General features: G+C 47.7%; 3 protein-coding genes and 1 long non-coding RNA gene across 5 annotated transcripts; 3 read left to right on the top strand and 1 right to left on the bottom strand.

Annotated features, from left to right (window-relative positions):
• The first annotated feature begins 777 nt into the window (after positions 1 to 777).
• nptx2b (neuronal pentraxin IIb) lies at positions 778 to 4,757 on the top strand. The gene is made up of 5 exons (XM_040177430.2): positions 778 to 1,497; positions 2,139 to 2,358; positions 2,620 to 2,864; positions 2,950 to 3,129; positions 3,674 to 4,757. The coding sequence occupies exons 1-5, from the start codon at positions 1,060 to 1,062 to the stop codon at positions 3,902 to 3,904; spliced, it is 1,314 nt and encodes a 437-aa protein (XP_040033364.1). The 5' UTR covers positions 778 to 1,059; the 3' UTR covers positions 3,905 to 4,757.
• Positions 4,758 to 6,224: 1,467 nt separating this feature from the next.
• Positions 6,225 to 9,472, bottom strand: tmem130 (transmembrane protein 130). The gene is made up of 8 exons (XM_040177342.2): positions 8,949 to 9,472; positions 8,795 to 8,877; positions 8,549 to 8,720; positions 8,323 to 8,468; positions 7,949 to 8,033; positions 7,644 to 7,843; positions 7,126 to 7,232; positions 6,225 to 6,796 (listed from the first exon to the last, which is right to left on the bottom strand). The coding sequence occupies exons 1-8, from the start codon at positions 8,954 to 8,956 to the stop codon at positions 6,665 to 6,667; spliced, it is 933 nt and encodes a 310-aa protein (XP_040033276.1). The 5' UTR covers positions 8,957 to 9,472; the 3' UTR covers positions 6,225 to 6,664.
• Positions 7,145 to 7,791, top strand: LOC120819687 (uncharacterized). Its single transcript, XR_005712301.2, has 3 exons — positions 7,145 to 7,269; positions 7,401 to 7,468; positions 7,658 to 7,791. It is a non-coding gene; the product is annotated as an uncharacterized LOC120819687 (long non-coding RNA).
• Positions 9,473 to 10,104: 632 nt separating the features above from the next.
• On the top strand, positions 10,105 to 23,974 carry baiap2l1a (BAR/IMD domain containing adaptor protein 2 like 1a). Of its 2 annotated transcripts, none has more exons than XM_040177338.2 (14): positions 10,105 to 10,455; positions 12,263 to 12,338; positions 12,432 to 12,518; positions 16,429 to 16,490; positions 16,876 to 16,947; positions 17,036 to 17,170; positions 18,292 to 18,444; positions 18,519 to 18,662; positions 18,999 to 19,122; positions 19,236 to 19,449; positions 21,124 to 21,183; positions 21,268 to 21,427; positions 22,645 to 22,685; positions 22,784 to 23,974. In XM_040177338.2, the coding sequence occupies exons 1-14, from the start codon at positions 10,405 to 10,407 to the stop codon at positions 22,854 to 22,856; spliced, it is 1,452 nt and encodes a 483-aa protein (XP_040033272.2). In that variant the 5' UTR covers positions 10,105 to 10,404; the 3' UTR covers positions 22,857 to 23,974. The 2 variants fall into 2 exon arrangements, with proteins under 2 accessions (XP_040033272.2, XP_040033271.2); XM_040177337.2 differs by having other exon boundaries at positions 21,265 to 21,427.
• Positions 23,975 to 24,377: the final 403 nt, after the last annotated feature.

The following is a 24,377-nucleotide window of genomic DNA, read 5'->3' as shown; positions in this document are numbered from 1 at the left end:
AGGTCTACTGTGATATCGTCTTGTGTTGGTCTTTAATGTGTTTAAAGCCTTAAATGCCTCTGTGTTCAAATCAATCAGTCAAAGGTCATCACTCACATCACTATTATTACAGTATTCAGGTGTCGATCTGATTGACCAGATTACACTAAATCAAATATATTTAAGTCATATTGTATCTTAATCTTAAATAATCTGTGTTACTTAATTCTAGTATAAACTCAAAATAAGAATTTTATGCCTCTTCTTGGCTTTGAATTCTCACCTTTTTGCTCAGCCGATTGTTTAAATGATTTCCCACCAAATCATTGTTAATATTATAGCTACTGTATTACAATCAATGGACCAATATGTGGAGATACATACAATAATAGCATTTGGATTAGTTTATCTATTTTATATTGTATAAATTAAAAAATGAACGCATTCTCTCTCGACAACTTATTTAATGTATTCCCTGTTACACAAATTCTTTCGTTTTCTTTGTAATTCTTAAACCAAACAAGATCCATGCTTTAAAATGATATCAATACAATGTTTTTACATTAATAAATCCACATCATGATCTAATTTTTACTGTTGAAATATAACAAAGGCGTTTTTTCTTCATACACGTGTGCTGGGGGGCTTTCTGACCAGGATTGAATGTTGAATTTACAACAGAGATGAAGCTCTGACACTCGTCGTTGCTTGTTTAACTCAACAGATACATCGACAAATGGCTCGGCCAGCCTGTCGGTGACGTCAACTTATAACAGCCAATCCAGAAGCCTCCTGGGCACCTTCTCCAGGGGTAATCCTCTTACGTAGAGGAGCTGTCCGATCAGCACCGCACGCTGCGCTCTGTTTGCGCCATAAATAGTTCCTTACTATAAGTGGACGCGACTTAGAGCGCGAGGCACGATGATCGGATTGTCTTCATTTCGCTGCAGAAATAGTTATACGTGATGTTTAGCCCGACTTATACACTTTTACGCACTAAAACCACGAGGGGATTTAGGGCGAGTGTTTAGGGTTTAGTGTCCGGCTGCACCCTTTCCCTTTAGGGGGAACGCCGCCGGCATGTTGCTCCTCTTGTGCGGATTGTTGTGTGTTTGCGCGCTTGGCGGCGGCCAACTACCGAGCGGCCAGGCGGACGATGGGAAGCGATACATCTGCCGGGCTGTGCCCCTCAGCGGAGATTCCAGCTGCCCTGTGACTCTGTTACCGGAGCTGAACGCCGGGAGCCAGGAGGAAGAGCTCAGGAATACCGTCATGCAGCTCCGAGAGACCATCTTACAGCAGAAAGAAACCATTGCCAAGCAGATAGGCACCATCAACGAGCTAACCACCAAGCTGTCCCTCTGTGCCTCAACCGACGACAGGAAGTACGACAAAGGGGCTTCCTGGGGCAAAGAAAAGCAAAATACAATGGGGGACGTTCCAAGAGACCCAAATGACTCCATCGATAGTCTTGGAAAAACCATGCAAGGACTCAAGGACCGGCTGGAGAATTTGGAGGTAAGTCGGTACCAGTTGCGCAAGGCACAGTCTGCGCCAAAAGCGTGCGTAAAGGCACGGTTTGACTGAAGCGGATTTGTGGATTCACTCAGAAGTCAGCGGTTCCTTCGAGAATCATTACGCACCGAACGTTTCTGTGAGAATCAGATGAATGGTCCAGACCAGCGGTTCTCAAACGGGGGTATGCGTGACCCTGCGGGACACGTGATATTTAAAAGAGATTTATTTAAAATGATCATCCATTCAAATGTTCAAAAAAGCTATTTAATAAATATTCAATCAAATAGAATTTTATATAAAGGAAACTTCATTATCCTAAACCCCCGAGTCAGCGATCATTTCCTCGACCTTTCTTGTAACACCGCAGCACTTTAAAATCAATGAGCACTAACTATTATGTCCATGTTACACTAAGCAAATCTTCATGAGTCTATTGAGCGGCATGCTGGGGATCATTTATTGGGAGTTTAAAACTGAATCAAATAAACTAATCTAATAACAGGATTGGAAGACCTTATATTGTATTATATATTATACCGAACAATGGACTGATGCAGCTCTCAGGGGGTGGGGGGGGTCTCCCTGTCCTCCATCCCCTTGGTGCACTTCCTGCTCATGTTGACCTCTCCGTTGTTCCTCAGCAACAGCATCTGCGCGCCAACATATCCGGCGCCTCGTTCCCCAGTGAGCTCCGCGACCTGCTGCAGCGGCGGCTCAGGGAGCTGGAGAAGCAGCTCCTGAAGAAAGTCAGCAGCCTGGAGGAGGAGAAGAGCATGCTCTCCAATGCCACGGCCGCTTACAGGCTGAAGACGGAGAGCACGCTGAGCGCCCTGGTGGACAGGATCAGCGAGCTGGAGAAAGGTATGTACGGAAGACACCACTCACCATAACTGTATAGATAGAAGATGAAACGTCGTTATGAGATGATGAGTCAATGTTGCTACCAAGAAATATAAGACTGACTAAAGCATTCTATCTATTATACACTAATGGAGAGGAGACGAGAAAGGCACTCAGGGGAATACACTAGTTGATGGATCAGAGACAGACATGGACATTCTGTTATCTCCCTGTTTACAGACCTGTTTATCTCTCTCTCTCTGTCTCCATGTCTCTCGCCAGGAGGAGGAGACTTCAAGTCCCCGGAGCAGTTCAAGCTGTGCCTCCCCCAGAGGACCAACTACCTGTACGGCCGCATCACCAAGAGCCTGCCGGAGATGTACGCGTTCACTCTGTGCATGTGGATCAAGTCCAGTGCCAGTCCAGGCATCGGCACACCTTTCTCTTACGGTGTACCGGGGCAAGCCAATGAGATAGTGCTGATCGAATGGGGCAATAACCCCATAGAGTTGCTCATCAATGACAAGGCGAGTTTCCTAAATCTGCTACGGCTTTATGGTTTTGTGATGAAAATGAAGCTCAGCTAAGAATATTGTATCATGAACCAATTAGGTTGCCCAGTTGCCATTGGAGGTCCGGGATGGAATGTGGCACCACATCTGCATCTCTTGGACCACACGGGACGGCCAGTGGGACGCTTACCAGGACGGGAGGAAGCTGGGAACTGGCGACAACCTGGCCGCTTGGCACCCCATCAAACCCGGGGGGGTCATCATCCTTGGGCAGGAACAGGTGAGGAAGCAGCAGCAGTAATGAGGTTTTCATGGCAGAACGATTAATACCGTAATGGGAGGCCTGTCGGTGCCCGTAGATGCTGAGGTCCCCTTCTGGAACAATTTGTTCATTATTCAGAAATGGACGACAATGAGACAATCAATGACTGTTACGTTTTGTGGTAATCAAATCAGTATTTGAGGACGGCTCTTATCTGAGGACATTGTAGACAAGCAGCAAATTAAATTAAAGTTTGTTTTAAACATTTAAATGAAAACCGATTTGCCTTGGAATAAAATGTCCTTTCGGAACAACCGAAGGATGGATCATTATTAGTGAAATCATGAACAGACCTTTGCTTTCCAGAGGGGATGAACTCTCGACATAGTGTTCTGACATTCATGGTCACCAGATGATGGTGCCCTATAAATACTGGGTGTCTTGTTTTTAGGGGAAATGTCTTGACAACACCCACAGTCCCCCTGACTTCTTCCTTTACCCCAGTAAGATAACGGTTGATTACGTCGTTGTTGAAGCTGTTTCTCATTCACGGCGCTCGCAGGACGTGGTCGGCGGCCGCTTCGATGCTGGTCAGGCGTTTGTGGGCGAGCTGAGCCAGGTCAACATCTGGGACCGCGTTCTGAAGCCGGTGGAGGTCCAGTCCATGGCTAACTGCAGCGCGTACGTCCCCGGAAACGTGATTTCCTGGCTGGCGAGCAACGTCGAAGTTTTCGGGAGGGGGGCGTTCAAGCGGCCCCTGGAGGTGTGTCAGGAGCGGCTGCCGAATGCTTAGGACCCACGTGTTGCGCCTCTCCTCAGATTCACTGCTGTTTCCATCCATTCAGCGATTCTTTTATCGCCTTCTCTTGCCGAGGGGCAGTTTATGGACTTTACTTTGATCTTAATTTGTTCTGCTCTGCACAGAGACATCCCATCAATAACGGCCATCTCATAAGAAGTTGCAATCAGAGAGTGTTTAAAGGTTTATTTCTTTACCATAAATAGTACTGCGATCTGTAAACCCACCGCCGCGGTAAAAGGTCACCCCGGGTACCGGTACAAATACATCCTCACCCCCTCACAGCCCCCCCGCCCGACTATCTCCCGCTCCACTCACAGGCTTTAAAGTAAAGAAAATCCAAATTCAGTGGAAAAGTAAAGCTTGTCTCTTTGTGTGTACCAGAGACTGTAGAAACACAGCTTTGCATCACACATACGTGACACCAGTGATACTAGTGAGTCCATCACCGTGCTTTTCTTTCCTTTGCCTTTTGTTTGTTCCCAAACTGGTTTAAATGGTGAATCCTGTTTGAAACGTGTTCATAGCTTCAATGTGGTGATGTATCTTCAGTTCTTGATTTGGAACATTGTTGCTGTGGATTGTCGAATAAGGCTTTCAACAGAACATGTAACAGGTTAGATCATAACTCTCTGAAATGAATTTTGAATGTGTAGCGTTTTCTACTATTTAGTGTCTTTTTTTATGTAATCACTGTTTTTAGCACACGTATCACGCATTGTCCATCTTTTCTCGTGGCCTTCTCGTGGAGACCTAAGTGCCATTAAATGTTGTGGGTGTTAAAACGTCATTGCTTTGACAATAACAACAATGTGGAAAATAAAGAAAATATCTGCTGCAAATGAAATCCATACATTTGGACTTTTTATCTCTGAGTTTACTGCTCATCAGTGTAGTTTCTAGTTTCTATTTGACGTATATAATCAAAGGTATTTATTAATTCCATGAGGGGCAGATTAAGATCCCGTTGCCTCTTGGTAGCAGTGTGTGTGAAGCTGAAAGGTGACACATGGCATTAGTTAATCACACCGGCTGAGCAGGATGCGGTGGCCCGAGCCAAGACAACAGGTGTCCCGGGTGGCATTAGCAATACTTAAAAGATGAGAAAGGGTGAAAGGTCAGAGGTCGCCTTAACTATATTCTTCCTCAGGAAAGGCAGCTCTTAGTAGAGCTAAAATGAAGACTCAAGGAAAAGATAGATAGATAGATAGATAGATACTTTATTGATCCCTCAAGAGGGAAATTTTGGTGTCGCAGCAACATGTACAAGGAAGAAAATAGAATTAAAAGATACACATTATATACAATATAATAAGATAAAAAATATTAAATTATTAAATAAAATGAAATAAAATAAAACAAAAGAATAACCTCCAAGAAGAGACAGAGAAGAATTGAGTTTCTGTTCATAATTTTATTGCTTGTCTTACATACTGACAGTGTATTGAAGAAAGGTTGCTTGGTTGTTGGGTTTATTTTCGCGTGCTACAAATGTAAAATGAAAGAAGAAAATGATGACAAAGAGGCGTTGTAAAGTACATAGAATATTTACCATGACAACCAGCTGAAAAGGTGGGACAAAATGATTTGACGAGCATCATATCAGCACAGCCGGACTAAAGAATACTGTCATATCAACCATGTAGCCTCAGATCCGCTGAATGCTTGAATAGGCACCGGTTGCTCACATCATCTCTGAGCTTTAAGCTTCAATGATGCAGATTAAATTGCAGCTATTCTTTCGTAATTCAAATAACAATAATAACAATATTATTACATATATATAACAATCATTTCTAATAAGAGAGTACACAAATGTTTTCCTTCAGTTGACGTGTGTGAATGAAAAATAGTTTAGATCCGTGTGCCTTAAAAGCTGTGAAAGGCTGCAGACTTCGATCCCACAGCGACTCATTCGTCAGGAGACTCACGGTCGACAATGTCGAGACATCGCTGACGGAAGTAAAAGTCATTAAACACCTTTATAGGCGTTTATGGATGGTGCACCGTGTGTGCTCCAATGCTCCAACACTTTGGTCCAGGCTGAAATATTCCACCAACGTTTGGTTGCAATGCGATGAAATGTGCATCCAGAGGATGAATCTTAAAAGATTGTCGATCTCTTGACTTCTCATCACAAGCGGGTGTTTTAGTGCATTGAATGTTTAACAAGAAAACAGCGTGTCTACCAAACACCTTCCGTTTGTGAATGCGCTGTCAACGCGTACTATTCTCCCACAATGCAACGCCCTGTGGACATGTTTCAAGCCAAACATGAGTATTAAGCATTGAAAGACAAACAAAAAATAATGTGTTGTTGTGCTTTGTCTTTTTTTAATTCTTGCTAAAGTAGTTGGCATTAGTTTCAGTTTGATTGACATGTTTATATCAGTTGCATCATCATCATCGTCGTTAAATATAGAAAAACACATAAATAAATAATCAGATCACAGCATCTGTAAAAGAACACTCATTGTTTAAACATGACTTGCAGTTGTGCTATTCATTTATTATGAGTTGATGGGAATGTCAGCCAAAGGTCTGGGACTCATCGATCATCTATAATAGAGAAAGTGTGTGAGCTACCTGCTCACTGATCACACACTCCTAAACACAAAAAAGGCATTTTATTAAAATGTGTTTTGCAGAAATGATTCTTCTTCATGCGAGATGGGATTTGCTCCGCGGGGCCATAACTGCATCTTCTCCCGTCTCCATGAGCCCGGACGGAGGGCGGCGTGGAGGTTAAGAGCACTACTGTGTCCCGTGCTGCGTCAGGAGAGGCTCCTTCTCTCCCTTCGCCACGTCGGAGAAGTTAAAGACGATCGCGCTTTGACCTTCGGCGTCTTGGTTCTTCAGAAATACGGCGTTGCTGCACGTTGCAACCTGCAGAAATCAATTACGTCGTGCTGAAAGAGATGTAGTTTGGGTCCAGCTTCCTCAAACTCTGGGGACAAATATTATGATTTTTGTGCCACACACACACTTGTGTTGCTCAGACAAAACATGTTGGCGGGCAGAGACGGACCCCTAGTGGTCACGAGCTGCAGTCACATGGGCCCTTCAGGGCCGACACACACACACACCTCAGGGGTTTAATGCTAAACATCATGACACATCGTTTAAATCGACCTCCGGGTCACAAAGAGGGACATTAAGCAGTTGCATTCCAGACGGCTTCACGCAATGTGGGTTTTCTTTGGGACGTTCTGTACCTGGGATCCGTGGCGGTGACGAGGGCGGCAGGCGATGACCGCGATGAAGGAGAAGGTCGCTAGAAGAACGGCAGCGCACGACAGGATGAAGATCAAGTGGGTGTTATCTACCATTCAGACGGGACCAAGAACAACATGCTGCCTGTGAGTTTTCATCACCTCCTCCAGTACCTCTTCCCGCTGAACATGATGATACAAAACAGTTACATGTGAGCCTTCAGAGTGCAATGCATGCAAATGGAAGCGTGTCATTCTAAAATAGGATCTCATTCCAGCAACGGAGAATCAATTGAACGCGGAGAAAATGCATCTTCGACGTCTAAACGCAGCTGACGGGCACATGGTGCGTTTCATCCGTGAACCCCCTCGTGACACGACACGGCTTCGCTTAGCCACAGCAGCCATTTTATTTATCTACCACCTGTCTGAAGGTCCCGACTTGTCCCCACAGCTCTTCTCACAAGGTCACAATGTTGTGCGTGTGTGCGTGTGTGTGTGTGTGTGTGTCGCGCCCTCACTGTTGCGGACGTAGAGGCTGAAGGAGGTCTGCATCCGGCTGACGTCGTTGTGGACGCTGATGTCGACGCAGTGGACGCCCGCGGCGGTGAAGGTGTGGTTCAGTCGCAGCGTGTTTCCGTACAGCGCGGTCAGCGTGCAGCTCGCCGCCTCGTCCGCCACGCAGTCGGTCAGGAAACGCCAGCACACCCACATGGGAGGACTGCACACACACACACACACACACACAGGGGAGAGAGAAGCATGGTGACGCATATTCAATTCCAAGACGTCAAATTCAAAAGGAGACGCATTTTTGTTCAGATACCTTCCATCGACATGAAAAGCCAAACTTGTGTTCTTAGACACCTGGTAGTCTGAAGGCCCCTTCAGCTCGATGCTTTTGATGGCGTCTACAAGAGAATTTGACTAATTATTCATTTGGTCCCCTTTTATAGTCTCAAGTCTTAACTTTACTTGACAGAAATGCACCCATCGATTCTCTCTGACAGTTTATTTGCCTCTAAATATACATGTTCACCATTCCGATCTGTTCGATCTGCCGCGTGTCGTTTTTACTGAACAAACACTTCTTCGTCTTATCATTTAGTTTCAAATGAATGACATAGTTAGTCATAGTTGAATATGAAGCTGTTATGTCCTGTTAACTGCAAGATGAAATAAAACCCCCAAACCACAGACCCAGGACCTGGACCTCGGTGGAGTAGACGTCGGCGATGGCGGGTGAATATGTGGTCACGTTCGCTCCCACTTTGAGGCGCAGTGTGTAGTTCCCCGAGGCGCTGTAGCGATAGCGGACCACCGGCTCCCTCCCTCGGATCACCTGTCTGCATCAACGGAAGAAGTAAAAGAAGACAGAAGCGTCCCACCCTTTTCTTAATATTTCAAACCGGAAAAGTCCTCATACCCGTCCCCTAAGTCCCACGTGTAGGTGAACTTTGCCGTGCTGAAATTCTTCTGGGGGTCGAAGCGTTCAAACGTGGTCTTGGTGGGAACACGCGAGGCCAGTTCTCCAGTGTTCCTCACGCGGGTAGCGTTCCCCTCCATCTGATAGAAAACCAACCTCCCCGCGATGCTTTCTGTTCAAAAAGAGAGTATTCTGAAGCCACAACGTCTGCAAAGGGGTGTAAATGAGGGCTCCTGGATGGCCTACCCAGGTGTGTCCAAGGGTCCGTGGTCTCTGCCACGCCGGCGCCCACCAGAGGAAACAGCAGCCAGACCCATGCAGAGCTTTTCCTGCAAGCACACGTCCCGCAGTTTGAATGGACAAAGTCAAACGTCTTACATGTACCTGGTGTCAGATCTACCTGTCCATATCTGCTGGTCCTCAAGCTGAAGTGAAGTTAATCCTGGTAGAGGTTGGACGCGGGGGGACCAGAGGGGGACCAGAGGAGGACCAGAGGGGCACTGTGGCTCCTCCTGACTGCTCGGGAGATTCGGAGAGGCGGAGGCCTGAAATTGTCACCATGCGTTTCAATCATGTGGCTCCGGATCAACGAGCAGCTGCGCTGAAGGAGACTCCAGGTCACATTCCTGTCAGCGATGTGGAGCATCTGCATGGAGAAGTGGAACTTTAAGAAAGGGAAATAACGCCGTGTGTGTGTGTGAAGATCCACACGGTGGTGCTAACAACTCACGACTCGACCAAAAAACAGGTTGTTCACTGGGGACTTTTTTCAAAGTGTGTATTGTATTGTTGGCCCAAGTCAGCATATTGTCAACTTTTCACTCCCTTATATGTAGATAACATAAAAAGGAAACGCATATGTAAAGCAGTTCAAAATGTAGACAACACATGAAGATACAACAAGAGACAAGTGATATTAAATTATTTGTTTTGACCTTTCTTTGCTGTCCTTGCTCCTAAATGGTGGAAGGAGGTCTCTGAAGACACCAGGACCACAGAGAGCCTTCACATCTTCAGACTAAAGACTCACCTCTTCAGACTCTACCTCCACTAACACACTAACTAATTGTAGCACTTAAATTGTACCTGTAGCGCCACTCATCTATGGCAAATTGTAAATTGGCTTATTTGAGGAAATTGCACTTGTTTCTTGTCCTTTTGAGTTTGTATCCTATGGTTGAATGCACTTTGGATAAAAGCGCCAGCTAAATGACATGTAATGTAATGTAATGTAATGTAATAACGCCTGCCCCAAGGCCCCAGACCTGCAGGCCCACGAGCACATTTACTCGGCCTACATTCAGGTCAATTAAGCACAACTATGCAAAACAATACTGAAATAAATATGACCAAAAGTTTAGGAGGAGGGAAGCTGGTCCACTGAGCCCCTCAGGCTCCTCTGGAGCAGGCTGATGGTAACACACGCCACAAGTCATTGGGTCTGCTGCCCTCATCAGGTCAGCAAACGTCTAACCGTGCAATTAACTTGTACTTGTTTGTTTGCACCGCAGCGCCCCCTGTAGGCCGAGGGGAGCGTTGCATTTCCCCACCGGGGAGTCGAGTTAAGACGCACGTTCTTGGTGTTGCTTTTTTTTTTGTCTCAAGAGGCACGAAGAGTCACCGCGTTTTTTTTTAATTTCACCGCGGGGGGAACTCGCATCGGATTGACCTGTGCTGTGACGTCACGCCCCTCGCGCCCCGCCCCCGGCCAGCCCTCACCGGGGAGCGTGCGCGCGTCCCGGTCGGCGCGTCAGTCAGCGCGTCTCTCTGCAGGGAGCAGGACCGGCCGCGGAGGGAACACCTGGATTACCAAACGCCACATCGGGGCCGGAACGAAGAACGAAGAAGCTTCCATCATGTCTCGCGCGCCCGATGACGTGAGCAAGCTCACCGAAAGTACATACAAGGTAACAGCAGGTCGTTGTTCACTGATCAATAATCATATCATAATAATAATAAATACATTATGTGATCTGCTTTGGGGGGAAGGTTCAGCTGAAGCCGTTTTATATCAGTTGAGTTATAATTATTATTTCTTTTCATTTAAATCACAGATAAAACGAAACTAAATATTTTTGTTTATGAGAGTTTCGGTGCTTTTATTTCATCCCATTACCGCCTTTTATATTGTGTTAAACTCTCTGTTTACAAGGGGAATAAAGTTTTATTAGTATTGTAAAACAGTCTATTATTCACCGATGCGCACGGAGGCAAAGCCCGACAAAGGACGCTCTCATCAAGCCGCAGTCTGACAATCAGTGATTGGATCAAAAGTCATTCATCCTCTGGGACCAAGCTAATCAACTGTATGCTGCTGTCACGTGATAAGCAGGCGAGAGGGAGTGTGTGTGTGTGTGTGTGTGTGTGTGTGTGTGTGTGTGTGTGTGTGTGTGTGTGTGTGTGTCCCAGGTCTTTACTTCTCTGCGAGGACCGATCATAGTAATCATACTATTAATATGAATTACAACAATACTGTTTTAATTCAAACTAATAGTATGATTAATATAAAATATGATATGAAATATGATTACTTAGTGGAATATCCTGGCTGGATAAGTAATACAGTTTACAGTTTGTTTTGTGTATCTGCGTGTGTGTGTGTGTGTGTGTGTGTGTGTGTGTGTGTGTGTGTGTGTGTGTGTGTGTGACACACAAAAAGGACAAAAGTCATAACCTGCAGTAAACACTTTCAGCTGGACAGAGACAGACAGGCTGACAGACAGACAGGCAGACAGACAGGCAGACAGACAGACAGACGGACAGGCAGACAGGCAGATAGACAGACAGACAGACAGAGATAGAGACAGACAGGCTGACAGACAGACAGACAGACAGGCAGATAAACAGACAGACAAACAGACAGAGATAGAGACAGACAGGCAGACAGACAGGCAGACAGACAGGCAGACAGGCAGAGAGACAGACAGGCAGACAGACAGACAGAGAGACAGACAGGCAGAGAGAGAGAGAGACAGACAGGCAGACAGACAGACAGGCAGAGAGAGAGAGAGAGACAGACAGACAGACAGACAGACAGACAGATAGACAGACAGGCAGACAGAGAGAGAGAGACAGACAGACAGACAGACAGACAGACAGAGAGACAGACAGACAGAGAGACAGACAGACAGACAGACAGACAGACAGACAGACAGAGACAGACAGACAGGCAGACAGACAGGCAGAGAGAGAGACAGAGACAGACAGGCAGACAGACAGACAGACAGGCAGAGAGAGAGAGAGAGAGAGAGAGAGAGAGAGAGAGAGAGAGAGAGAGAGACAGACAGGCAGACAGACAGACAGACAGACAGACAGACAGGCAGACAGACAGAAAGACAGGCAGGCAGACAGGCAGAGCAGGGAACCTGTTTCCTCCCCCCTCACCTCCTCCTTTCCACCTACGACTTCATTGTTCCACAGCGGGCGTGCCGGGGGAATAGAGACGACGGGGGGTGAACAGCACTGGATTGTCGGGGCATTTCAATGGGAGAAGGAGAGAGAAGAGGGGCAGGGGCTTTTGGGGGGGGACTGACTGCTGAAGTTTATAATGCAAATAGCTCCCGCTTGGTGGTGAAGCATGTGAAGTTTCTACTACAAGATCAACAGCGCAAATGCGAAAATGACCTCGCCACGTTTGGTTATTCTGGCATTGGCGAGATGTTTGTGAGGGAACGCGTGGACGAAGCTGCTGTAACCCTCTGTTCTCCTCCCCAGAACGTGATGGACCAGTTCAACCCGGGCCTCAGGAACATGGTCAACCTCGGAAAGAACTACGAGAAATCCGTCACAGGTAAACGTGGCCCCCGAGGATCTGCATCGCATCTGTCTCCATGTGACCTTTGAATCTGACCTCTGGACGTTGGTGTCCGTCTCTCCCGTGCAGCCATGACTCTGGCTGGGAAGGCCTACTTCGAAGCCGTGTCAAAGGTCGGAGAGAACGCCACCCTGTCCCCGGTCTCCAGAGAGCTCGGTGAGTTTCTCGTCTGACGTCCGTTGAAATGGTCATTTTCAAAAGCAGAGCAAAGAGACAAACTCTGCACACGGATGTGAGCTGATTGGGGTTTAAGGCTATTAAGGCTAAGCTAACTGACGGTGCGAACACCAGAAGGGTCTCACTCATCTCATCTGATCCCAGAACGCCAAATAAGGGTGTTTACCAAAACGTCAAACTGATTCCTCACAGTCCACGAGAGGACGAATGTCACTTTTCAAATCAATGCTGATGGCGTCTTTTGCCTGCTGCCCTGAACTGGTCGTTTTCCGGTAACTCATCGACAATCTTTCTATCACGCCAAAGTTCGGAGCTTACCCTGTAATTTGGTGCTACCGTAAATACTCTAGTTTATTAATAACGTTTAATTGAGCTGCCAAATTGCTAATAAGGTGTCCTGGTGGAAGCTCAGGTGGGTGTGAACTGACAGAGCTGTGAAAGTGGGTGAATTATGATCTGTGGAGTTATTGTTAGATGGTATTTGGCTGGCAGAGTGATGGAGTCTCCCGGTAGGTCAGGTCATTTCACAGAGCCACCGGTGTGTCGCCAAACTAATGAAAACAAAAGTCCTACTAGGTTTGAATCGGCGACTTTAGAGAAGCTTGTGTCGTTGCATCTGCACATCTAATCTAATCACACGCTAAAGAATTATTTATAGGGAGTGACATTATTTGGCCCCAATCGGTAGAATCTATTGAAAATGTTAAAACAGCTTCTGGTTCAACAAAAAAGGTGCCGGGGAGTCTTGAAGCGTAGCTGAGACAGTGTGAGTTCTCTCACGGAGCAGCAAACACGCTGAACAAACACAAAGACAGAGGAGGCCGCGATCCTCCGTCCGGCCCCCAAAAGGCCCAAAGCTGCCCTTTACTTTCTGCCTGTGGAGGCTCAGACTGTGAGGAGAGACCAACCTCCACTTTGTGTCGCTCAACGCAGTAAAACAGGAGACTTACAGGCGGGTCAGAATGTGCAGAGGTCGTAAATACTTCTGTGGGGTTTACGGTTGCTTGTTTCCGCCTCGGGTGAATCCTCCATAACTAGGATTCTTCCTCCAGTCGTGAACGTCCAAAATGTAGCATCAATTTCATATAAACTGGACAAACGCGAAGAGCGAACGAGCAGTTGTGTTACTGGGCTACGGCTGGATGCTGCGTGCAGAAGGATCTTTTTTCCTCCTGATGGGAGACTTCAGCCTGAGAGGCTCTGACGTCACGGCGGCGGGACGGCATCTGCAGGAAGAGACGTCACATCTCGCCGTATATCTAAAAGTCCAGTGGGCGGACAATTAGAAACGCTCCACAGGCAGCTGCCATTCCACTTGTTACAGGAGAAAGAGCAGCGACCTCCCCGGCCTTCCACCTTTTCTTCGTCTGCGGAGACTCGGTCCAAATTGTTTTTGGAAAAAATTCACCGACAGCACCAGAGAAATGGTGATGTCAGCCGCGCTGAGCCGCTGAGCGTTTCCTCCCGTATCTTCTCTGTCCGAGATTTATTCTGCGGGGAGAGACTGAGACATTTCAAACATCCGTCTTTGAGCTATTTCATCTCTCTAGTACATGAAAATGAATCTGGTGTCACAGGCATCACATCGGGGCAGCATAACTTGCTCCTAAATGCCAGTGAAGGTTCACCTCCCTGCCTCGTGTGTGAGAACAACCACAACACATTTATTATTGTCACACTCTGCAGGTCTCTAATGACCCCAGATCTCAAACAGCCCCCCTGCTGCATCTCGTACTCATACGTCATAAATCATGATAAAAATAACAACCCGGTACAGGGGGAGTTTTCCTCCAGAGGCCGTCCAAGGAGACCAGAGACTCGCTTCACGCTCAACAAACCATGAAGCTCTTCAGGATATATAATAGTTTTTCATTACAGATCAGTGTCGCCTCAGGGCCCATTTCTAGGCCGATCTGCAGCCTCCACATGATGTTCCTTATGCGGTGTTTGTTGGTTCTGGGTGCTTGTTTATACAGCAAGTCCAGAGTCCAGCATTTAACCGCAGTCACCGCGCCGCCTGCTTCAACACAGTGACATCATGGTGATAACGGGAAGGGAGGAGCTCATTAACGCCCACCTGACATTTGAGTCTCTCCCCACCTGCATTGGAATGTGTGCAGCTGAGACGCTGTTTGAGTCACGAAGGAAGTGACACACACACACACACACACACACACACACACACTGCGAGTCTGCGAATCCCATAATAAGACCACGGCCGATGTGACCAGCTCAGGTGTTGCTGACTTTAATGGAGGAGGAAACTCAATAAAGCGGCGGTTTTCCATTGGAATAAAGTGGCAGAACAGGGTCGAGCTTAAAGTGCCACTTGGTCAGCGACCAGCGTCTGCTTATTTAAGCCCACGTGGTGTGGGGGGTCGGCACGGGGCCCCCCAGCACATAAATGCCATCACCTGTCTAGAGACCAGGCATTCGATACAGGCAACAAAGATCCCTTGCAAATCGTATACGCCAACCCCACTTTTATAGCTTTCATTCATCATCCACCTTTGACAGATTATGAATGTCTGAACATTTATACGCAGCTTCAAAGTGCAACGTGTCTCGTGGTCTGAATCACACTGGCACGGAGCGTTGGAGTGTAACATGTGTAATCTGGAGGCGAGAACGGGCACGTTCACCACTCACCAGTCGTATGCGTGAATCATCCGCATGGACATTGAAGCTATCGGCATCGGCCTGCGGCTAATGACGGCGCGGCACTAGATGAAGATGCTGAAAAGTACTTCTCTGTCTTTTCTGTTCACACTGGAGCTCAACAGAATCCATTTTTGTACTTTCTACACCTTCGACTCTCACACCTTCTTACACCAAGCGAGCGTCAGTTATCTTCCTCCTTTGGAACATTTGGATCCACGACCCCCCCCCCGTCCCCCCCGTCCCCCCCGTCCGGTCTGCACAAAGCTGTGGTAACGCTCGGGAGCCTTTAGCCGCCCTCCAGCCGTCTTTCACACCTTGTTAACCCCCCGGAGGTGAAACCTGCAGGTGTACAACGGCCTCTTTGAACCTCCCCCCCCCCACTCTCGGCCTTCCTCAGCCTCTCCCTTCCACCCTGGCGGCCCGTTGCTGGGGCTGAACAGCCCCGGAGCCGCGCGCCGCCCCTCCCCGTGGAGGCACAAAGGCAGCATTTACCAGCACGTTCTGGTGACCTTCAGAGGGCCGTGTTGTTGTAGCTGTGGGGGGGGGGGGGGGGCAGCTCGGGTCATTACACCCGCTCGCAGGGAGGGATGACGGGTACGCGGGCTGCTTTTACAGGCTCCTGGGATAAAAGGAGTGAGCCCGACACGCGTGGCGATGTTCACGTGTCCCACGCGTACTTTCTACAGGTTTCGTCCTCCGGTGAACCTCCAGTCCACATTTCACCCCATTGTGCCGCACGATAACCCGCCCAGCTCCACTTCTGTGTGCCGTGTTGCCTCGGCGCCATTGTCTTGTGTCACTGCTGCTCTATCGGTGCCGTGGTCCTTCTGTCAATGCAGACTGTTCTGTATCTGACCGCACGATACCAGAACGCTTCGTGCAGCTTACTTATTGACAGCTGTTCAAACAGTGAAGGGAGGAAAGTCATCTGTGAAATATGGGCACAGCCGGCCGGAACACGCAGGCTGTGCCGGCTTATTAAGGGAAGGTTTCATAAAGGACATTTTTCCCCAAACATGCATCTTGTTATACACTGTGTGTGTGTGTGTCTGTGTGTGTCTGTGAACTCTTATTGTTGAGAGGATTGAGACCCCTCTCATGTCTGTGCAGTAAATATAAGGCTACCTAGCACATGTTCATATGTAAAGGCATGTATGACCGAGTGAGAATGCAACATGTTTTCTTGGTTCCTCGCGCTGACCTGCGTAACATCCTGGTGTCTCTCCAGGTGTGGTTCTGATGGAGATCTCAAACGCCCACAGGAGGGTCTTCAATGAACTAGATGAGAACGTAAGTAGCCTCCAAAATAATCCTCAACCGACGCGCGACTCACTGATGTTTGCGTCGTGTGGTAAAAAATAGGACGACTGACACATTTTGTAATCAAAATGCAAACTCAAAGCCACAGCTCTGGACGTTGCTTCATCCTGAATCGAAACCATTAAAAACATAATGGCGCTGAAGATTTTAGTTGTTGTGAATCATTCGCCGCTGCCGCTCGCTCCAGTTGTCTGATCTTCGGTTGTCTGACCTAACGTGTGTGCGAGAGGGGAAACGTGTCAATCCTTAACCACGACGAGCTGATAAGACGTCCGCCAGGAAGCCGTTACCGTGCACGCCGCCGGGCCACTGCGCGTTGTGTTTGCATGAAGTGTGTTGCTTTTTTTCTCTGCAGTTCAAGACGTTCCACAGGGAGATTGTTATCGAGCTGGAGAAGAAGACGGAGATGGACGTGAAGTACATGAACGTGAGTGCAGTTCTACGTTGTACAACAAATGTCATCAGCTGCAAACCGGCTCACTTCTCTCATCCCTCTCTTATCGCACGACGCGAAGGCCACCTTCAAGCGCTACCAGTCGGAGCACAAGGTGAAGATGGACCACCTGGAGCGCTCTCAGACGGACCTGAAGAAGCTGAGGAGGAAGAGCCAGGGAAAGCACTCGTCCAAGTACGAGATCCGAGAGAACGAGGTGAGAGGGGAAGCCCAGCGATACGCCTCGAACCCGAGTCCCGGTGCTTCAATGCGGCTTCGCGCCGCAAACGTGTGAGACGTGTGAGACGTTGTCGCGTCGCGGTGCTCGCACAGGAAGAAGAAGGCGCGGCACTTTGCGGGAGTGAAGCTGCAGCTTTCGATTCCCGGTTGTACTTTCATTTCACACAATGACTCAGGCATTTGGGATGTGGCTTTGAACACCCCATACCTTTAAAAAGTTATTTTTCCTGATAGGACAAAAGGGACAGGAGCCTCAGAGCGGCACCGCGCCTACAGCTGTTTGCATATTCCGCGTTATTATCAGTGCAAACAGTTCTAAATGGCAAAAAGAGCTGATAGGGATGCAGGAGAAAACGAAATCACTCTTCATTCATCTCGCTGAAACCTGTTTAGTGGTTTGGGAGGTTTGATTCAAGCTGAAGGGCAACACCCAAAGCAGGTTCCTAACAGCTATTTAGAACCAATGAGCTAACGTGCTGACATGCTAATCCAATATTATGATCTTACATGATTTTTATCGTCTCGCATGTAGTTGAGAGGATATTTACGTTCTGGATGTTTGTCCTGGTGGATAAAGATCTTTACATGACAAATATATTGGTCCATGAATACACAACATTCAATGTTACAACAATTCTATATATTCTTCAGATATTTCACATTGTCAAGCTTTCCAATCAAACCAACAGCGGTATGCAATAATATATTAATATATTCCTCTGCGTCTCAAACACACACTTTGCTAATTTCCCCTCAACACTAACGGCACTGAAATCAACTGTTACTGTGTTGGTGTGGAGGAGCACAGCGACGACCCCCCGCTGCTTCAGCGGGTCTGTTGTGTGGTTGGCAGCAAAGGAAGCGCGGCTCAAATCAGCGGTGCACAAGTCGGGTGTTTAGAACCAGACGAGACACGGCAGCTTTAAACATCACCGTGACAACCTGGGAAATACTGTTTGATATTATTTAACTATCTACCATTATTTTTTATAGCGTTGTTCATTGTCTCCGTGGTCACTTTGCTTCTCACTCACAATATTGCTCATTTAAAACCTGACTGGCTGTTAAAGCAGAACCAACCTGTGACCCCGTCTGCAGTTCATGGAGACCATTTCGTCGCGCCAGGTGGACATGCAGAAGTTCATCGCCGAGGGCTGCAGGGAGGCCTTGCTAGAAGAAAAGAGACGCTTCTGCTTCCTAGCAGACAAACACTGCGTGTTCTCCTACCAGATCAGCAACTTCCATGAGAAAGTAAGCACGGAGACATGCGTCATCCCGCCTGCAGGACCCTTCGTCTAAACCCTTTCTTTCTCCGGTGTGTCCAGGCCAAGGAGATGCTGGCCGCGCAGCTCCCGAGCTGGCAGGAAAAGTGCAGCGACATCACCAAGGTGCCGGACACGGTGAACACGATGATAGAGGAGCTCTCCCCGACTCCGGAGCAATCGCCCGTGGTGCAACGCTACGACGGGGTGAGCGTTTATCTGCAGCGGCACATCGGGACATCCTGCCACGACCTTTATTCTCTTATCTGACTCTCATCCTTCTGTGAGATGCTCCAGATAACAGAGGTCCAAATATTACATACGGGTGTTTTTTATCTTGCAAAGGTGCTGATATCTGTTGTAACCGATCTGTTGTGTGTGAAGTGTGTTATCATTATGTTGTTGTTCTTGGAAAGTCCCCTGATAAGTTTTTAAGTGGCTGTTTATTGTGCACGAGGGACAATTACCGAAAATGCTTCTCATCATTTTATTTCGCCCGTCTCTTATTGCATCCGCTCACTACATTCTTCTTCGTGGCCTCAGTACAACGCGGGGTCAAAGGTCCCTCCGCCGGCGCCGCAACTGAAGGCCCAAATCAGCCCGCTGGTCGACATGTTCAACCAAGAGCCCAGGATTCCTTTCAGCCCCCCCGCGGAGAACAGCTCAGGTACGGGGGCCTCCTCTGAAGCCCTGAACCAACACCCGCCCCTCACAGCGTCACTGGTCTCCTCCTCCGTTTGTTTTGTCAAAACCGACGTGATGCCGTCTTCCGGTTTCCAGAGCGGGGCGGTGTCGCAGAGGGCGGCATGTCCCGGTCCACGTCCCAGTCGTCCGGTCTCAACGTGGGCAGAAAGCCCCGGGTGAGGACGGTCTTCCCCCACGCGGCCGGCAACAACCCCACGCTGCTCAGCTTCGAAGAAGGCGACGTCATCGTCCTGCTCGTCCAGGAGGAGAAGGACGGCTGGTTGTACGGAGAGTTGGAGAAGACGCAGCAGTGAGTTTCCTGTTGAGGCCTCAGACGTTCGCCCCTCGGTGCTGATGGGGGAGCTTTGGCGCAGCGATGTGGAGGAATTGGCTGTTTTTTTGGGGGGGATTCTTCTTTGTCTCATTTTAACCCTCCTCCATCTCAGCGGTTTCAAAGTCTCACGATTCAGATTTCTTATCGTCAAGAAACACCATGAAAACCCGACAAACGCGTCGTCCTGCTCAAAGGTATCGTCTGCGTGGCCTAAAGTCTGTCAGAGAGAGACCCCCTTGGTTGTCCAACATCCTTCTTCTTCGCCGTTAACACTCGACCCTGCTACTGTAAATATACAGTAATGTGCAGTAATAAGTCGTAACGTACTGCAACACGGGCTGAAATATCGCTTCAGGTGACTCGTTGACAATAACAAAGACGTGTAATTCTTTCATCTAAAAACACGGGGAGCGTTTAGGCCTTTTGCGAGATAATAACACAGAGAAGTCTGGCGTGTGGATCAGGAACCAGCAGCAGCTCCGGTTCTCACGTGACTCCAGTTGGAAGAACCTGCCGCTCGCTACGTGTTTGTTTTAAGATTTAACACGTCGGACTCGGGACGCTGACAGTATGTCAGGTATGTCGCACACGGCAGTCGTAAGTCGAGGTCTCTCTCTCTCTCTCTCTCTCTCTCTCTCTCTCTCTCTCTCTCTCTCTCGCCCTGCCCAACAACACAAACAAACACACACACGCCAAAGCGTCCAGGTGCAGACGCACGCACGCACGCCAACAATAAGCATCTGCCGTTGCATATTTCCCTGCACGCCGGCACACCGTGAGGAGGAAGTAAAATGAGCTAAGAGAGAAAAAGCCACTGAGAACAAATGTGGACAGCAGCTCTGACTCCATCTCACCTCCATCACCAGCTCGCATAACGTTCACGTACAGAAATAGATGGTTGTGCAGCTGCAGCAGCGCAAATACACACAGCGGCCTTCGTGATTCCCCTCATCTTCAGCTACCCGCTTTTACAGGTTTACTGTAAACTCCATGGTGCCGGAAGAACTTGTGTCCACTATTTGAAGACATCTAACACCCAAAGTCTACGGTGGTTTCAAAGAGGACACATTCTGTCTCTTAGCAACACTGCGCTGGTCCGATGACTTCCGTGTCTTAGTGAACAAAATCTGCCTGACGTGGATTAAGTGCACGTTTCCTTCAAGTGTCCGTAGGAGCAAACACGCACGATGGTGACAGTCAGTGTCAGTTCTTCTGCTCCGGCTCTGTAAAGGACTCTTATTTTGTTTTATTTATTATCTTATTTTACAATCAAAGTCCTGCAAACGGGATATTTGAATTATCCTTTTAGTGGGATTCATTTTTAGACATATTACTAAAGCAGAACCTCCTCTGACAATCTTGTATGATTGTGCAATACACATTAACCTGAATTGGCCTCATCGCTGCCGGTCCAAAGGTTTACCTCCAGAAACTGGCTCATTGTTGACAATCTTTCTGGTTAATCTGTGAATCAAATGCTTGGTTGTAATATTTTGTTCAGCTTGAGTTAGTTTGGATCGATACCTCTCCCACTTCTTATATGACGTGGAAAGAAGATAACAGTTTATGGATATCCAGGTACTCTTTAAACAATAAAGCTTTTATATGATGCTATATTTAACCCTGTTATCGTGTCTTTCTCCTTGTTAGGCGGGGCTGGTTCCCCTCGTCTTACTCCAGACCGTATTCTGAACCAGTGATATCTAACAGGTGAGAAAACACTGCGGCATGCTGGGAAGCCGAAAGCAGGGATTCGTTTTACAGCTCAACCTTTGTTCCCGTGTTTGTTAGCAGCAGTCTTGGCACGCCGCTCCATCGTCGCAGCGTGGCCAGTCTGCAGGAGCGCGAGGAGGAGGAGGAGGAGGAGGAGCCCGTGCTGCTGCCGCCGGCAGACTACAGCGACGGCACCGCCCCCGGCCCTGCGACCCCTGCGACCCCTTCGCCACTGAACAAGGTCAATACCAGCAGCACGCGGAGCACCTCGTAACCACGCGTCCTCGGTTGTGTTCAGTTACTCCTCCGATGTGATATCTGGTCCATGCAAGTGTTAACGTCCACGGAGTGGGACACGGCCCATAAAGGTTGAATGTCCTCTGATACAGTATCTCTTATTCATCTCCGCCTCAGTGACCGCACCATAAAATGCTAAATCCAGAGTCTGACTAATCGTGTTTAATCAACTTCCTCCTTCCTGCACGGTGACTGACTCCACGCCCTCGAAGGAGAGCGCAGCCAGATACACGCCTCAATTCCTCTAACCAGTTTGAGGAAACATCTTATATCTATACAAACTGTTTGCCCACAGTTGTCATGTATCAGAAATCGAGGCACAAAAAAATGCTCTCAGGCAGGTTGAGGACTGAAGAGGTTCGAGGAGGAGGACAGTGACACGAAGGACAACAACCAACTCCTGCTCGTATGATTCCACACTGTGCAAACGTCTCCCGGCCCGGACGAGACGTGTCCAGAGGGCGGCAGGCCGGCTGTGCGCTGTGGGCTTGTTGTTGTGACTGTGGGGCAAAGGTGGGCTCCTGTGGGCCCTTTAGACCTGAGTGGAAAGCATTCAAAGCCACTCTGCATACTCCTAATACAGGATTCGGAGCGCATTGTACACATTATATTTAGCTTTTTTAACTTGACTTGTGGAAGTAATTCTCAATCAGATTTAAAGCATTCTAGCAATTTGACCTGAAGTGTCTGCAACCCTGAAAAGAAATTCTATCCAGAAGTACGAAACCCCACCGAGGTGGTTCCTGCGATTTATTCCTGCAATTATTAACCACTGGGATGCAACCTTTTTATCAGCTACACACAGGTAAATTAGAAAGATTTGTATCGGAACAACAAAATAAAATCCACTGAGTTTACTAAATCTAATCGAGTTAATGACTGAACGATAAAATCTTACTTTAAAAACCTTTTCTTCAACCTGACCTCAAATGAAAACAACATCCCGCACTAACAGACTTAATTCCTGCAGCTTTGTGTCGACTCGGTGAGGTTAGCGTGTGGTTTAAGTATGTGCCAAAGCTTGTCTGCATGGATCGGTGAGGACTTAAACCAGTCTGACCAGTCTGGGGGGGGGCGTGGTTCGGTGTGCGTGTTGAATGAGGTGTCTCATTTCTGTCCACCGGCTCTAAAAAGGTCCTTTTCTTTTGTGTTTTTTTTTAGGTTTCTTTAGGTAATGGGACTGCAAAGGCTGCCTTTCTAGGGTGAGTGACCTGACACAAATAACCAGCGCTGGCAGGTTTCCACGGATGTTGTTGTGTTGTGTAATCAGATGATTTCTTTCCCTCCTTCATTCCTGCAGAGGAGGGAATCCGTTCGCCACCGTCAAGCTGAGACCAACGGTGACAAATGACAGATCCGCACCACACGTCTAACGCCAAAGACGAGGCTTTTCGCCGCTGCCTTCAGGGCCTCACCGGACCCCTGCGACACACCAAATATCCCCCCCGGCACGACCTCTCACCAGGATGCATGCTGCTCTGTCTGCGTGCCAGGCTGCTCTATTAAAAGAACCCATTGTGTTGTTGCCCTTAACACCGACATCTTGCACAATCAAGGCACGGAGAGGTAGAATGGCAACGATTTTTGACACGTAAAACATTTTGCGTTGTAAAACTTCACCCCAAAAAAACAAATGTTTGGAATATGAAGGCAGTCAAGATGCTGGACTCCACCGCACAGTCTATAGATAGTAACTACTGAATGTAAATACTCAGATAAAGTCACTGGGTCCCCCACAAACACTGATGGCGTTTCTACTGCCATGAGGAGATTTGGGCGAACTGTCCCTTTAAGATGCAAAGCGAGTCTTTTCGGGCTGGTTTGTGCTGCAGTTTGTGCCGTGTTTTGCCGCAGGACGAAGGGCGAGCAGCAGCCAGGCCGTCACCCCGACTCGCCGCAAACATCGTGCTTTCTGTTTTTGTTAAGATCGTTTTTGTCTTTCTTTTTTTAAGAGGTATTATGACATACGAAGGTTGTGACGATGAAGGGAGAGTGACAGTTTTGGGAAAAAGGTTTGTCATTTGAGTTAAGGCAAAACAGTACGTCACTGTTTAAAATGAGAAGGCTATTTATACACACTAAGTTTGTATGAGATATTTAAATGATGTGGGCAAAAGTCATTCTGTGAAGGCGTCCTTTTTGAGTACCACAGCTGCACGTGACCCCAGGGTCACTATAACTTGACAGACAATGACCCCTTGCCTTCACCCCTCTTGTTTAGTGTAGATTCTGACAACAGTTCACCGCTTATATGACATTTGAACTCTATGAATAAAGTGGGTCATTGTTTTAAAGTATTAGTAGAACACGTTTTTGCCGTGTTTTTGCTTCACCGAATGTAAATGTGTGATGAAACTGATTGATCCGCGCAGACCCACTAGTTGTGCGACAGTGAAGCCATCGTGGTTATCGCCTCACGCTTTCAGAGTACCTCGCCACTGTGTTGACCAATGTAGTCTTTTTTATCTCAATAAAACAAGTTAAAGTAAAAGTTTGCATAATTCGTGTTTGCGTTCCTGCCTCGCATACAGGTTTATCTTGTGGAAGAATAGAGCCTCACAAACATTTAATAAACAGTATATTGACTATTAGAGAAGCAGAGAAACTAAGGAAAATGACTAACTGAAAATGAATTAATTGATCTTGAACATTGGGTCACCCCTGCTATTTATAAAAGTGAGTTCTAATCTTCATTAATTTAATCATCATAGTCTCCCCACCTCATCTCAAGGCCAGTCTGCACACACCTGTGTGGGACGGCAGGGTTTCAGATCAATGAATCGTATTTTAAAAGCTGATCATACGTAATATCAACTCGTTACCAGACAAATGTATTTTAGCATCAAGTACTGGAAACAGGACCATACTCAAAGTACAAGTACCCAGAAATTGTA

This window comes from Gasterosteus aculeatus, chromosome 5, assembly GCF_964276395.1.
Source record: "Gasterosteus aculeatus chromosome 5, fGasAcu3.hap1.1, whole genome shotgun sequence".
In the NCBI taxonomy this organism is placed as follows: domain Eukaryota; kingdom Metazoa; phylum Chordata; class Actinopteri; order Perciformes; family Gasterosteidae; genus Gasterosteus; species Gasterosteus aculeatus.
Note: the sequence above shows the minus strand (reverse complement) of the source record. Positions and strands in the feature narration are given on the sequence as shown.